The sequence below is a fragment of the Microcaecilia unicolor genome, chromosome 1 (genome assembly GCF_901765095.1).
Source record: "Microcaecilia unicolor chromosome 1, aMicUni1.1, whole genome shotgun sequence".
Taxonomy (NCBI): Eukaryota; Metazoa; Chordata; class Amphibia; order Gymnophiona; family Siphonopidae; genus Microcaecilia; species Microcaecilia unicolor.
Genome location: NC_044031.1, coordinates 623,156,996 through 623,171,416, shown reverse-complemented (window position 1 = coordinate 623,171,416; position 14,421 = coordinate 623,156,996). Strand labels below are relative to the sequence as shown.

Below are 14,421 nucleotides of genomic sequence, written 5' to 3'. Positions count from 1 at the left end.
CAGACCAGATGTATTCTATCCTATATAATAATTCTCACCTCCAACAGGATGTGCTTGGGACCGTGCCTGCTGGAAGTGGTATGCTAGGCAGGCACGCACTGACCTCAGTGACAGACAATTTGGCAAAGCAAAACAATCTGAGTGCTGGACATTAGGACACAGGGTTGATAGGAGAGTTTTAAAAGACTGAAGGAACTGAAAGTGTCAAATGGGGGGAGGGGGGAGTTCTGAAAGACATGAACATTTGGGAAAGGAAAACAATCTGAATGCTGGCCATTAGGACACAGGGTAGATAGGAGAGTTTTAAAAGACTGAAGGAAACGAAAGTGTTAAACTGGAGAAGGGGGGGGGGGGGGGAGTTGTGAATGACTGAAAAACATGCAAATTTGGGACAGGAAAACAATCTCAATGCTGGCCATTAGCACACAGGGTACATAGGAGAGTTTTAAAAGACTGAAGGAACCAAAAGTGTTCGGGGGGGGGGGGGGGGGGCAAGTTCTGAATGAATGAAAGAAATGAAAATTTACGAGAGGAACACAATCTGAATGCCGGGCATTTGTACACAGGGTACATAGGACACTTTTGTTAAAAAATGAAGGACGTGAAAGTATTACATCTTGGGGGAGTGGTGAGGAGGAAAGCGGTTGGGTATCCGGATACTGGGCGTTAGGGCCACGGGGGTACATAGACTTTTGAAAGCCTTAAAGAACCCAAAGTGTGGGAAGGAGAAGGAAAAGGAGGGGGGGAACAGGGTGAGGGGCATTAGGAACAGGGGAGGGGGCCCTGTCACATACTCTCATTCTCACACACACACTGTCACATAGACAGTCTGTCACACACCCGCACATTCACTCTGGCTCTCTCTCTCAAACATACACACTCCCAGGAAAACCTTGCTAGCGCCCGTTTCATTCGTTTCAGAAATGGGCCTTTTTTACTAGTGTATTAATAAATGTGGAAAGAAGAGCAAATAGCATCCAGCATAATTAAAGGGAGAAGTGAAAGAGGCCATTAGAGCCAAAAGAACATCTTTCTGAATATAGAAAAAAGATCCAAATGAAGAAAACTAGACACAACATAAGCACTGCTAAGTTAGATGCAAAGTGTTGATAAAAAAGGCCAAAATAGAATACAAACAGAAACTTGCTTCGGAGGCAAAAACTCAAAGTAATAACTTTTTCAGGTATACCAGAAGCTGAATGAATTCTTTGCCTCGGTATTTACTGAAGAAGATGTAAGAGATCTACCTGTACCAGAGATGGTTTTCAAGGGTGACAATGCAGAGGAACTGAAAAAATTCTTGGTGAACCTGGAAGTACTGAGCCAAATCAACTGGATTGGATGGTATACGACAATGTTAATAAATGTTAATAAAACTATGTAAGCCACATTGAGCCTGCAAATAGGTGGGAAAATGTGGGATACAAATGCAATAAATAAATAAATAAAACACCCCAGGGTACAGAAAAAACTCAAATATGACATTGCAGATCTGCGTTAGTGATTTGTAATCTGTCGTTAAAATCATCTACATTGCGTGAAGACTGGAGGGTGGTCAATGTAACGCTTATTTTTAAAAAGGGATCCAGGGGTGATCCAAGAACTTACAGACTGGTAAGCCCAATATCAATGCCAGGCAAAAAAGCAGAAACTATTATAAAGAAGAAAATCACTGAACACACAGACAAACATGGTTTAATGGGACAGAGTCAACATGGATTCAGCCAAGGGAAGTCCTGCCTCACCAATTTACTTTACTTCTTTGAATGTGTGAACAAACATGTGGATAAAGCTGAGCCGGTTGATGCAGTGAATCTGGATTTTCAGAGAGCATTTAATAAAGTCTCTCATGAGACACTCTGGAGAAAACTAAAAATCCATGGGAGAGGTGGCAATGTTCTGTTGTGGATTAGAAATTGGTTGATGGATAGAAACCAGAGGGTAGGGTTAAATGGCCAATTCTCTCTGAGGAGTAAAGCGAATAGTGGAGTGTCCCAGGGATCTGTACTGGGTCCAGTGCAGTTTAACATATTTATTAATGATCTGGAAATGAGGACGACGAGAGAGGCGATTATATTTGCAGATGACACAAAACTATTCAAAGTTGTTAGAATGAATGTGGATTGTGAAAAATTCAAGGAAGACCTTAGGTTGGAAGACTGGACATCCAATGGCAGATGAGATTTAATGTGGACAAGTGCAAGGTGATGCACATTGGGAAGAATAGTCCATATCATGGTTATTTAATGCTAGGTTCCACCCTAGGAGTTGGCACCCAAGAAAAAGATCTAGGTATCATCATGGACAATATGCTGAAATCTTCTGCCCAGTGTGGTGGTAGTCAAAAAAGCAAACAGAATGCTATGAATTTTCAGGAAAAGGATAGAAAATTAGATAAAGAATAATATAATGCCTATCACTCCATGGTACGACGACACTTGAGTAGTGTGTGCAATTCTGGTCACCGTATCTTAAAAAGATATAGCAGAATTAGAAAAGCAACCAAAATGACTAAGGGGATGGAACTCCTCTCAAATCAGGAAAGGCTTAAGAGGTAAGACTCTTAGCTTGGAAAAGAGAAAGCCGAGAGGGGATATGATAGAGGTCTGCAAATACTGAGTGGTGTAGGATGGGTAAATCGATTTTTTTACTCTTTCAAAAAACACAATGTTTTAAAAGTAGTACCATGTAACTTCCTGAGTGTCCCAAACAGGAGGAACTATTTTTTCACAACGAATAGTTAAAGCTCTGGAACTCGTTGTTAGAGGATGTGGCATCAGTAGTTAGTGTACCTGGGTTCAAAAATGGTTTGGATGGAGTTACGTGGTGCAATGAGAAAGTGAAGACAGTTTCTTTGCTTGCTCGAGGGTCTCCAATAAATTTATTTTGTTTTTTTCAGTATCTGCCCTTGTTTCCCCTGATAGCTTTACTGCGGCTAGGAGGAACACTGGCCACTTTAGGCCATATGTTCTGGCACTGCACTGTAGTGTGTTCTTTTTGGAAAACTATCTTGAGAGTTTTAAGCGCAAAATTGGCATTGCACAATGTACTATGAACTCTTAATATTTTTTGGAGTATATGTTTCTATGGACCCCATGCTACAGGGCTTTAAACAGCTTTTCCGACAGGCCCTCTTTTTTGGACTGAAGACTATCTTGCTTTATTGGTTACAGACCTCAGAATCAACGCAACAACGGTGGCATTCACAACTTATAGTTCAAATGCGGCTGGTACGTTGAGGGGGTTCATCATTTGGATACTACAGCTGGCTGTTGCTTTCAAGAGACATGGAACCTTTTTGGCAGACTTTGCCTTCAAAAGCACATAGCTACTTGTTAAATCTTTAACCAAGCCTGTGTAGGTCATCTTTTAGACTTGGATCTCACTGTCAGCGTTTTTTTTTTTTGGGTGGGGGGTTCTTTGGGCAATTCTTTGGTTGCAGTTAGTATTCTTTATGGTTTTATGTGAAACTTGGCATGTATTTGTCATTTGTTTGTTACTGCACCAGTAAAACAGATCTTACCATAAAAAAGGTTTGGACAAGTTCCTGGAGGAAAAGTCCATGTCTGCTATTGAGACAGGACATGGGGGAAGCCCCGTTTGTCCCTGGGATCATAGCATGAATCTTCTACTATTTGAGATGCTGTCAGTAATTCTGACCTGAATTGACCACTGTTGGAAGCAGGACACTGGGCTAGACTTACCATTGGTCTGACCCCAATGGTATGGCTATTCTTATTTTCTGTCCTATTATCTCAATAAAGGCCTGAGTCATCCTCCCCTATCTGCCCTCAACTCATCATCAGTTGAAGCACACACAGTTGGTCATTATTTCCTCTCCTCCTCCCCAATAATCATGCTGTTACATACCAAAGGCTATTCACTGTTTTCTTCCCCATCCATCATCCCAGCAGCTTGCTGTCTCTTCCCAAACCATGTGCCATCCCCAATCACACTGTTACAGCCCAAGAGTGCTTGCAGCTCCCATCCCCCATAAGTCATCCCATTATATCACTAAGGGACCAATGCAGAAAGTTTTGCATTAGAGCCATGCACTGATGGCTTCATGTACAGCATCCATTGCAAGCTGAATGCACAATTTTTGCTCATTAATGAAATAAGTAAACAGCATGCAAATTATTGCCATGTTACAAAGTTGTGCTGTCAGAAAAAAACAGCACACACTGCCATGATAGTAGGCAGTCATTTGCTGCACAGAACAGCAAATGTCTCTTTCTGTCAGTGTGAAAGCAATGATTGGCTCATGCATGGACAAGAAGGGAGATATAAAAAAAAGTTTTGCAGCCTCCCCCACCCACAAAAAAAATCCTGACAGTCTAGGGATCCCCCGGTCCCCCCACCCCAAAGAGATGTCCCGGTACCCCCAAAACCACCAAAAAAATCCCTGGTGGTCTAGAAGACTCCCTCATCCCCCATCATCATGAGGCAATCCCTTGATTTCTCCCTCTCTTAAAATTCCCTTGAAGTCTAGTGGATCCCAACTTCCCCCTCCAACAACCTCTCTAGATCAACCCAGTCCTCAGGGCCACACCCACCCAGTTGGTTTTTCAGGATACTGCAATGAATATGTACGAGCTAGCTTTGCATACCAAGGAAAGCAGTGCATGCAAATTGATCTCATGCATATTCATTGTGGATATCCTGAAAACTTATTATCTGGGTTTGCCTAAGGACTGGTGAGCAACACTGCTTTAGACTCCATCTCCGACCTCCCCCCCTCCTCAACTTACTCTTGCATCCATGCTGCTATCTTTCAAATGGTGGTGCATCGTGGGACAAACCACACAGGGCTCAGTGCCAAATAAAGGAATTTGGAAGATGTCAGCTTAGAAGAAGAAGTGAGTGAGCACTGCTCCACCCTCCTGTTAAAGCCATGCAAGGAGAAGTCTGGCAGGGGCAGGTCTTCTAGACTACCAGGGAATTTTATTTGTGAATGTTGGGGAAGGGAATTTTTGGGTGTTGTTTGGAGGAGGGGGACAGCATTAAAGATTGACATTTTAAAAATTATCAGATATTACTGCAGAAGAACGCACTAACTGTTCTACACCTCCTCAGACCTGGCCTTCAAGTTCCTGTGTTGTGCTCACCATAAAGTCTCCTGTGCAGTTCTCTGCATCAGGACAGAATCGCTAACAGCTTCATTGGCACTGATTTTCATATGAAGTGCACTTCTAACTTAGGGTTTTGCACAAGATTATCTTTTATGTAAAACCCTTTTCTTCATCATGTGCCCAGAAAATTGTGTGCAACCATCATACTAGGTCTAAATTGGCTCATGAGAGCTGCTTGCCATCCACAACCTATTATCCTGTTAAAGCATTGTAAGCCACTTGCCTGCATCTCGCTATCCCCTCCCCAGTTCACTATAATCATTGTAATCCATAGCTTTGGTTGGGGGGGGGGGGGGAGATGTGCAGAGGTGGGACAGACTCACAGTAGTGGGTGTGTGATTTATTTCAGAACAGGGGAGAAGAACTTACCAGTTTATCATTCTCAGAAGAGAGAAAGTTAATGGAAGCCTGTAAACAGAAGAGAAAGAAATTAGGCACAGGGCAGCCACAAACCTGCCAGAGACACCAAGAAACCTCTCCCTTTGCTATGGTCTGACAAAATCTTCAAACAGAAGACTCCACATGGGAGGGGGATCACCAATTCATTGGGCTGACCCAAGATTCAGCAAGCCTGTAGTGCCCATTATTCACTGGGCTGAGCCTGAGACTCCAAAGGTCAGGAGTGTGAATCTTCATGCCATAAATTAATTTTCAACAAGGAAAAAGGAATATGGTTTTGTTTGAATTTAATGAGATACTGATTCGGTTTAATTTGCTTTTAATTTCTATTTGTCTCTTCACTGACCAGTTTGCTGGTTTATACAAAGAAGTATTTACATACAGGGAAAGGAGGGATGGGATTTAATATACTGCCGTTCTGTGGTTACAATCAAAGCGATTTGTGTATTATATACGGGTACTTATTTTGTACCTGGGGTAATGGAGGTTTAAGTGACTTGCCCAGAGTCACAAGGAGCTGTAGTGGGACTTGAGTTTCTCAGGCTTCCACACTACACTGAGGATACTCCTCCACTCTATTAATATCTGACTGTTCCCTTCCCGGCACTGTTTTACAGCAGAACAGAACAAGCAGAGAAAACCAGCGCTGCTGTTTGTTTCAGCTTCAGTCACTTATAGTCCTCACTGCTGCCACCAGTAATTTCCCAGGCCCTCAGCAGCACTTTTTGCTTGTGTTCTATCTGTATATACTCTTTCTAGGCTGACTGCAAATTTGGTTAGATGAAGCACACCCAAGGCATGCTTATTTTGTGACATTATCCTGGTGAATGACAGCAACCCTTCCATCATCTCTGCCCTGCCGTATTTCTGCTAGCATGGGGGAGAAGCTGTGACTACATGCAGGCCAAGATGAAAACTGCGGGGCTCAATATCCACAGAGAATAGGAGGGTAGAAGTGAGAGAGAGAGGAGAGAGAGAGAAGAGGAGGAGGAGGAAGGTGGGCTACTAGTGGCAGAGGAAGGGAAAGAGTAAAGGAAAGGGGGTTTAGTAACTGCAGAAATTTCTATCTTGATGAGCTATTTCTCGGTCATTGGCTGTATTTACTACAATCTATTTATTCAATGTTAATATATATCATTGACTGTTCATATTATGTCCGAGCATGCGATGGAAAAATATGTAACTCCTTAGCCTACAGAGAGAAACTGAAAGCCTTGGTTGGTCTCACAGGCTGGCAGGGCGATCAGCTTTTTAAATGTATTTGTTTTATCATTTTGTATAATTTCTATATATATATATATTATAATTTGATGCTTTATTCTTATTTTCTATTATGTGTACTACTGTTTATATTATAATTCACTGAGATTTTTATGCAAGGCAGAATATTAAATCCAAAGTAGTAAATAGGTGAACGGAATGGAGACAGAGGGTAAGAGGTTGAGGTAAGAAGGGACAGGGAGAGAGATGGACAAGCCTCTTGGGGGTCAGGAGGCTGGATATGAAGGGATACAGGATGGGAAAGAGGAAGAGGGTTAGGGGAAAGAGGAAGAGAGTTAGGGGTAAGCTGAATAGGGGCACGGAGAGAGTTTAACAAATTAGGGTTAAGTGAGGCAGAAATTTTCCTTCTACTGAAAGCTTCCTAAAAACCCTCTGAATAACTGAAGCACAGCAGTTACAAAGAGGCAAAAAGGTCAAGCAGGTAGAAAGAAAGACTCCATAGGGTAACAAGTTAGACATTTGAGCCTCCTCTGTGTGGTGATCTAGGAGAAGGAGCAAAAACAGAACTATCTGCAGCAGTGAAAAATATTCCTTCCCGTTCTAAACACAATGGCTTAAGCCCCTGGATCAGCATTTTCTCTGAACATTGACAACAGCATCCCACTCATCACCATCTTTATCTTCAAATATATTTTGCTTTTGAAGTTAATCATGATGTAGACACAGGAGGAAAAAAGTCCACATGTACATGTTCACCACAATCTAAGCAAACAATCCCTGCAGTTGCCCTTAGCAGGTGACTCATTGTTTTACCTGGTGTACCTGGTTAAAGAAACCCCCTGGTAAATCCCTGATGAGTCCATGAATTAACAGGTAAATGCAAAAAGGCAAAACATTTTGTACACATGCTAAAGCAAGCCTTGGAACCATCAACACACGATGCACATCTCTTCACAACTGGCAAAAGATGCAATAACAAAATCTCCCCATGTGCTTTGCACAGGGGTGATGGGTGAAGAACTTGCCTGTATTCATGCATAAGGTAACAGCAGCAGCTCTTCTCTAGGGTGAATTGTGCACTGCGGGAAGCCCTTACTACCAGCACACATGGTCACAACATATTACCAGAGCTCTGGGAAACGGTCCATACTGTGTGCTTGGATTCTGAGGGAAGACAGTTGTACACTAAGTTGCAGGTACCTAGGGAGGTGAGGATTGTGAGGCTTCTCAACACATTCTGCTTTCTCATGTGAGGACACCAGGGCAAAATGCTTCCTCTTATTCCCAGACACCATCATGGTAATGTCAAGAGCTGTGACATATCTACACACCTATCTATAGTGTACCATCTCCCCTTGGATGAAAGGGGCAGGCTCTTTTACCTCTTAAGCCATTATGATATGGGCACATTCTATGTGCGTTAGATTCTCACATGAAGAGAGCACTCTAAAATATGACTCCTGGAAGTTGAAAGGCTTTGGTTACCCTTGGTGATCTTTGGGCTATAAGCATTTTATGATACTTGCTGATCAGAGAAGTGAGACTAAGATAAAATGATTCATTTTCCACTGGGTTCAGACAGCATCAGGAGATACAGAAGTAGATTTTCAAAGCATTTAGACTTACAAAGTTCCATAGTAACCTAATGAAACTTTGTAAGTCTAAGTGCTTAGAAAATGAGACTCAAAGTAACCTGACTAAACTCAAACTGAAGTTGAGTGGCAAGGAGAAGCATTGCACTTACAATCTAGAATTCCTTTCACCGTAAGCCTCTCCTTACCAAAAAAGAAACCACTGAAAAGCAGAGAGGAGCCATGAAAAAGGATTGCTGGCAATGGAGATAGGAGTATAACTAGGGAGAAGCCAGTTTGGACATGGTGAGACTACAACCTGGTTTCACATTTAGAATTTGCAGGAGGAACTTAACTTAAGCAAAACACACACTGGAACAGAAAACTGAGAACCAGAGAATAAAGGCAGATAAGGATAATTAGACCCAATTACTCCACCCAATTTCATTTCTGGTTAGATCGCTATCTTTCCTTCTATCCACCCACATCTCTGAGCTTATCCTAGACTTTACTCCTCACTTCCCCACAGCAAAGAATCCTCTGAGCTTATCCCAGGCTTTACCCCTCATTGTCCCAAAAGCTAAGGATGCTCTGTACTTATCCCAGATATTACCCCTCACTGTCCCAAGGAAGGAGTAGTGTGGTCAGCAGAGCTCTGCTGTAAAGAAACCAACAGTACGAGGAATATAATCATAAAACCTTTATTCTTCAGGACCCGACACAGCATTGTTTTTTCAGCATAAAGCCTACACCAGGGGTCTATAAATAATAGACATACCTTGAGAAAATACAAATATATACATATATCAATACAATAAATACAAAAAGGTGATTAAATAATATCCAAATATATATTTTTAAAAAATGTATAAAAAACAAAAACTTTTTAAATAGGAGGTATATAACATATAAGGTAAAAACATGAGATAAAACAGACAAATGCAAATTATTATAAAAAAGAAATGGAGTGTGTAAAAGAATACATATAGAAGACAATGCATATTCAAAGACTCCATGTAATAACGTATAATATTCAAATACGGTCGACATGAACAACAATCTTGAAACATAGTAAATGGTACAATAATACAACACATATATGTAATTGTTTGATCTATTCTTACTGTACACTGCCTTGAGTGAATTCCTTCAAAAAGGCTGTAAATAAATCCTAATAAATATATATATATTATTGCATGGAGTCCTTGGATATACATTTTCCTCCATAGATACTGTCTTACCCATTCTGTTTCTCTTTCATAATAATTTGCATTTGTCTGTTTTTATCTCATGTTTTTACCTTATAGGTTATATACCCGTTTTAAATTTATATTTGGATATTAATCACCATTTTGTATTTATTATATTCATATATATATCTGTATTTTCTTAATGTATGTCTATTATTTATAGACCCCTGATGTAGGCTTTATGCTGAAACACAGTGCTGTGTCAGGTCCTGAAGAATAAAGGTTTTATCCATTATATTCCTCATCCTGCTGGTTTCTTTATGGAAGAGCTGTGCCTACCACACTACTCCTTCCTTTGGTATTTATTGACGTCGTGGCAAACGGTTCTCCGCTTTTGCGGTGTTCCCCCATTGTACCCCTCACTGTCCCACAGCTAAGGATCCTATGCTTATCCCAGACTTTACCCCTCACTCTTCCATAGCTAAGGATCCTCTGTTCTCTTCTCAGACTTTACCCCTCGCTCTCTCACAGTTAAGGATCCTCTGTGCTTATCCCAGATGTTACTCCCCCCCCCTTACATCTAAGGATCCTCTGTGCATATCCCACCCCTCACTAACCTACAGCTATGGACCACCAACATTCTAGTACTTTATTATTCATGTTCACTCCTGGGGGAGCATCCCAAGCTCCCATCTTTGTGAAGGAATATTTTCTCATGCCATTCCTGAATCTATGTCTCTTGAAGCCTCATATTGTGAATTCTTGTTCCAGTGTATTCTTTCCATTGAGGAAGGTTTGCTTCTTGTATGTTATTAATAATTTTCTGGTATTTTTTATGTCTCTGCCCTATCCCCACTCTCTCCTCTAAGGTAGAGATATTTAGGTCCTTAATTTCATCTCGTAGAGTTTTTAATGCAAATGTTTTTCTGCACTTTCTAGCCTACTACTACTTATCATTTCTATAGCGCTACTTTCTTTCTTTCTGGATATGGAGGAAGAAAGTTTGTTCAGTGTGGAAGAGCCCTGGAAGTAAACTGATTAAGCCATGAAGCCCTTGGTGCGTTAAAAGAAAGCACTAAGCGAGCGAAGCTCTTGCACAGAGTAAGCAGAACTCCACTTACAAACCGTGTCTCCCTGCCCAAGAGATGAGCAGAACGAGGAGCTTCAGGCTTCTGGCACCAGAAGTAGAAGAGGACCAACAAAGAACACACAGAAAGGAGGAGAAAAGAACAAGTCAGACAGACAGAGTCAGATGATCCAGGCTTTCTAAAAGTGATGTGTTGTCTGGAAGCTCTCGTTATTCAATGTTCGATTGCCTTGCTCCTAATTTGAGGTCGCATTCAGCAGTATGGTAACAGATCTTTATGTTTCTCAGTCTGCTAAGGGAAAAGAAAGTAGGGACAGAAGGCTCCACCATACCAGGAGGCTCATCCAATTGGCTCAAAGACTGTATTCCTACAAGGTACACAGACACTGTACAGAATGTGTAAGGGAATCAGTCCTTTCCCTTTGAGAAGAAGATGGATATTGTCTCCTATTTGGGACACAATCACTGCACCCACAGTGAGATGGTCTCTCTATGACTTTAGGTTCATGTCCATAAAATGACCTCTCTCTGTACCCTCAGTCACTCTACAGTAAAATAAACTGGGTACACAGGAAGGCATGAGCTAACTGCAAAGTGTCAGCTCTTAACAGTGTCTTCCTGTATTCTGCATCCCACTACTGGGACCTATCCCTGGAGAGACAAATAGTGCATACTGCCAAAAAATGTTTCATGGAGTCCCTCTGGTTGATGATAGCAGCCTTGTTCTTCACCAGATGACAAATTATAGCTGCAGTACTCACCGGCTGGGTGCTGGGAGAATTAGAGACATCCTGTTTTATGGCGTTCCCTGTCAATGCATCACTGGTAGGTGTCTGAAAGACAAGCAGACGACTCTCTTAATAGCAGATTTATAACAAAGCCAAAGAAGACAAGGAAATTAATAAAGCAATAACAGCACCATCTGGACTGAGTGAACCAGGAAGAAGCAACAGACAGAGAACTATGAGTCCAGTAAGATGCAGCTGGGTGACCTAGGAACATGCACTGGACAAAGAGCACTATGTCCTGGAGAAACTCTTTGGGTCCAGAGAAATGTTGTCCATGTCAGCTTAAAGCAAGAAAGTGGCATGTGCCCAAGAAAACCAGGAACAATCATGGACAGAGGATAATGTGTCCTTAAGAGACTCAAGAAAATCAACTTGTTAGCAAGAAACCTATGTCCAAGTAAAGCAAGAAAAGCAAAAGGTCTCAGGTCCACAAGTGTCCAAGGAAAGCAGATGAGCCATTGACTCATGTGTAGAGTGTCTGAAAAAAACTGTGAATAAGATAGACACGATTCAGATCTAATACAATCTGCAGCTGATTTCAGAGGAGAAGAATCAGTCAAAATCATGGGCACAGCTCAGAGAGATGCATAACAGCAGCATGCATTCCTATTACAAGAGAAAAGGGGATAGCCATCACCCCTTTCCTCACTTAAGGGCTTAACCTTCTAGAACCAATCACGAGTTGGTGAATTACTATAATCCCTAACATGGTATGAGGGCCCCATGCCACCTGAAGCTCTCCCCTGTCTATAATCCTGTGTGAGGGTCCCATGCTCCCTGCGGTTCTCCTCTGTTCTATAGCCCTGGGTGAGGGTCCCATGCTGCCTACAGTTCTCCCATATAAAGTCCTGAGAGGGTCCCACGCTGCTTGCAGTTCTCCCATGTCTATAGCTTTGTGTGATGCTTCCCACGCTGCCTGCAGTTCTCCCCTGTTCTATAGCCTTGTGTGATGGTTCCCATGCTGCCTACAGTTCTCCCCTGTCTATAGCCTTGTGTGGTGGTTCCCATGCTGCCTGCAGTTCTCCCCTGTTCTATAGTCCTGAGTGAGGGCTCCATGCTGCCTGCAGTTCTCCCCTGTCTATAGCCTTGTGTGATGGTTCCCATGCTGCCTACAGTTCTCCCCTGTCTATAGCCTTGTGTGGTGGTTCCCATGCTGCCTGCAGTTCTCCCCTGTTCTATAGTCCTGAGTGAGGGCTCCATGCTGTCTGCAGTTCTCCCCTGTTCTATAGCCCTGGCTGAGGGCCCCTCAGTGTCTGCAGTTCTCCCCTGTTCTGTAGCCCTGGCTGAGGGCCCCTCAGTGTCTGCAGTTCTCTCCTGTTCTATAACCCTGGGTGAGGGTCCCATGCTGCCTACAGTTCTCCCCTGTCTATAGCTTTGTGTGATGCTTCCCACGCTGCCTGCAGTTCTCCCCTGTTCTATAGCCCTGGGTGAGGGCCCCATGCTGTATGCAGTTCTCCCTTGTTCTATAGCCCTGGGTGAGGGTCCCACACTCCCTGCAGTTCTCCAATGTTCTATAGCCCTTGGTGAGGGTCCCACACTCCCTGCAGTTCTCCAATGTTCTATAGCCCTTGGTAAGGGTCCCACGCTGTCTGCAGTTCTACCCTGTCTATAGCCCTGAGGTTCCCATGCTGCCTGCAATTCTCCCGTCTATAGCCCTGTGTGATGGTTCACACACTGCCTGCAGTTCTCTCCTGTTCTATAACCCCGCATGAAGGTCTCGCACTCCCTACAGTTTTTCCCTCTACTATAGCCCTATGTAGTGGCCCCACACTACCTGCCCCTCCCCCACATACTACAGCCCTACATGAGGGCCCCAACTCCCTGCAGTACTCCCCAGTACTATAACAAAATATTAGAATCATATAGTCCCTACAGGGCTCCCTACAGATAAAGCCACACTCCACAGTGCAGTAAGACTACCTGTGCTACAGCCAGCCATTCCAATAAGGTCTGAACAGGAATCTAGTGGGTCTAAACAACTCAAGACAATGCTCAAAAAGTAGCACATATGAGTTTGTCTTGTTGGGCAGACTGGATGGACCATGCAGGTCTTTTTCTGCCGTCATTTACTATGTTACTATGTAATTATTTTAAGTGGCACTGCAGTTCTGATCCTTATCTCATACATAGCTTTTACAGCTAAGAAGCATTACAACCCACGACTCTCTGAAAGGTAGCCTAGGTCAAAGAAGCATGAAACATGAGTGGACACAGCACACCATGCATGGTATGGTCTTGCACTGAAAGGGAAGGATAGAGCCTCTTGGAAGATGACAACAGGTCCATGGCACAAATCTTGGAATTCTGGAACTTTATATACACACTTGTGCATGCTTTAGATTTGTGGACTGTGCTGAATTTAATGAACAGAGGAGATGTCACTGCTCACATTTATTGCACAATTATAGAAAGTGGAGACACTGACCCCCCCCCCTCCCCCAGAATCAAGTATTTTAAGACAGATTAAGCAGATGAGAACATATTAAAGATTGTGTAGGTACCCCTATTCTGGGACTCTGGATCAGTAATGGCTCAGAGGGAAATGTGGTTCACAACATCATGCTGGGTCAAGTACTTGCTCAAGAGAAAAGCATGCTCCTTAATACCACAGTGGGACAGGGTCAGAGCTAATCAAAGGAGAATGTCTCCTATCACCTTGCTGGCATACTTAGTAAGTATTGGCTCAGAGGGAATAGTGTCTCCAAACACCAGAACTGACTCAGAGAAGTAAGAGAAGTGCTGGGCAGCTAGGTCAACGCAAGCACCAAGACATCAAACAGCATGCTGAAACAGCGAGTCAACGTTCCCTTTGTACCATGCTGGGAGACTGGACATGTATTTGTTGAGTTCAGAAAATTTTTAGTCTTGCTTAGTTTTAAGTTCTTAATGCCACCTGATCAGTACTTATTAACATGGTTATGATTCATACAAGAATTCGCTACTTCACATCAGCTCTCAAATTGTTTACTCGGTCAGGATAAATGGAGATGACATAGTACTTAATAATGTTCCAAACACTAAGCTAAAGTGTAA

At 42.7% G+C, this 14,421-nt stretch overlaps 1 protein-coding gene across 1 annotated transcript in view; it reads right to left on the bottom strand.

Moving 5' to 3' along the window:
* SCRIB (scribble planar cell polarity protein) overlaps nucleotides 1-14,421 on the bottom strand; it is a 630,584-nt gene that overhangs the window by 72,675 nt on the left and 543,488 nt on the right. Inside the window, 3 exon segments of the mRNA XM_030220397.1 lie at nucleotides 5,502-5,540; nucleotides 10,635-10,685; nucleotides 11,362-11,433. Of these exon segments, the coding sequence (XP_030076257.1) occupies nucleotides 5,502-5,540; nucleotides 10,635-10,685; nucleotides 11,362-11,433 (162 nt within the window).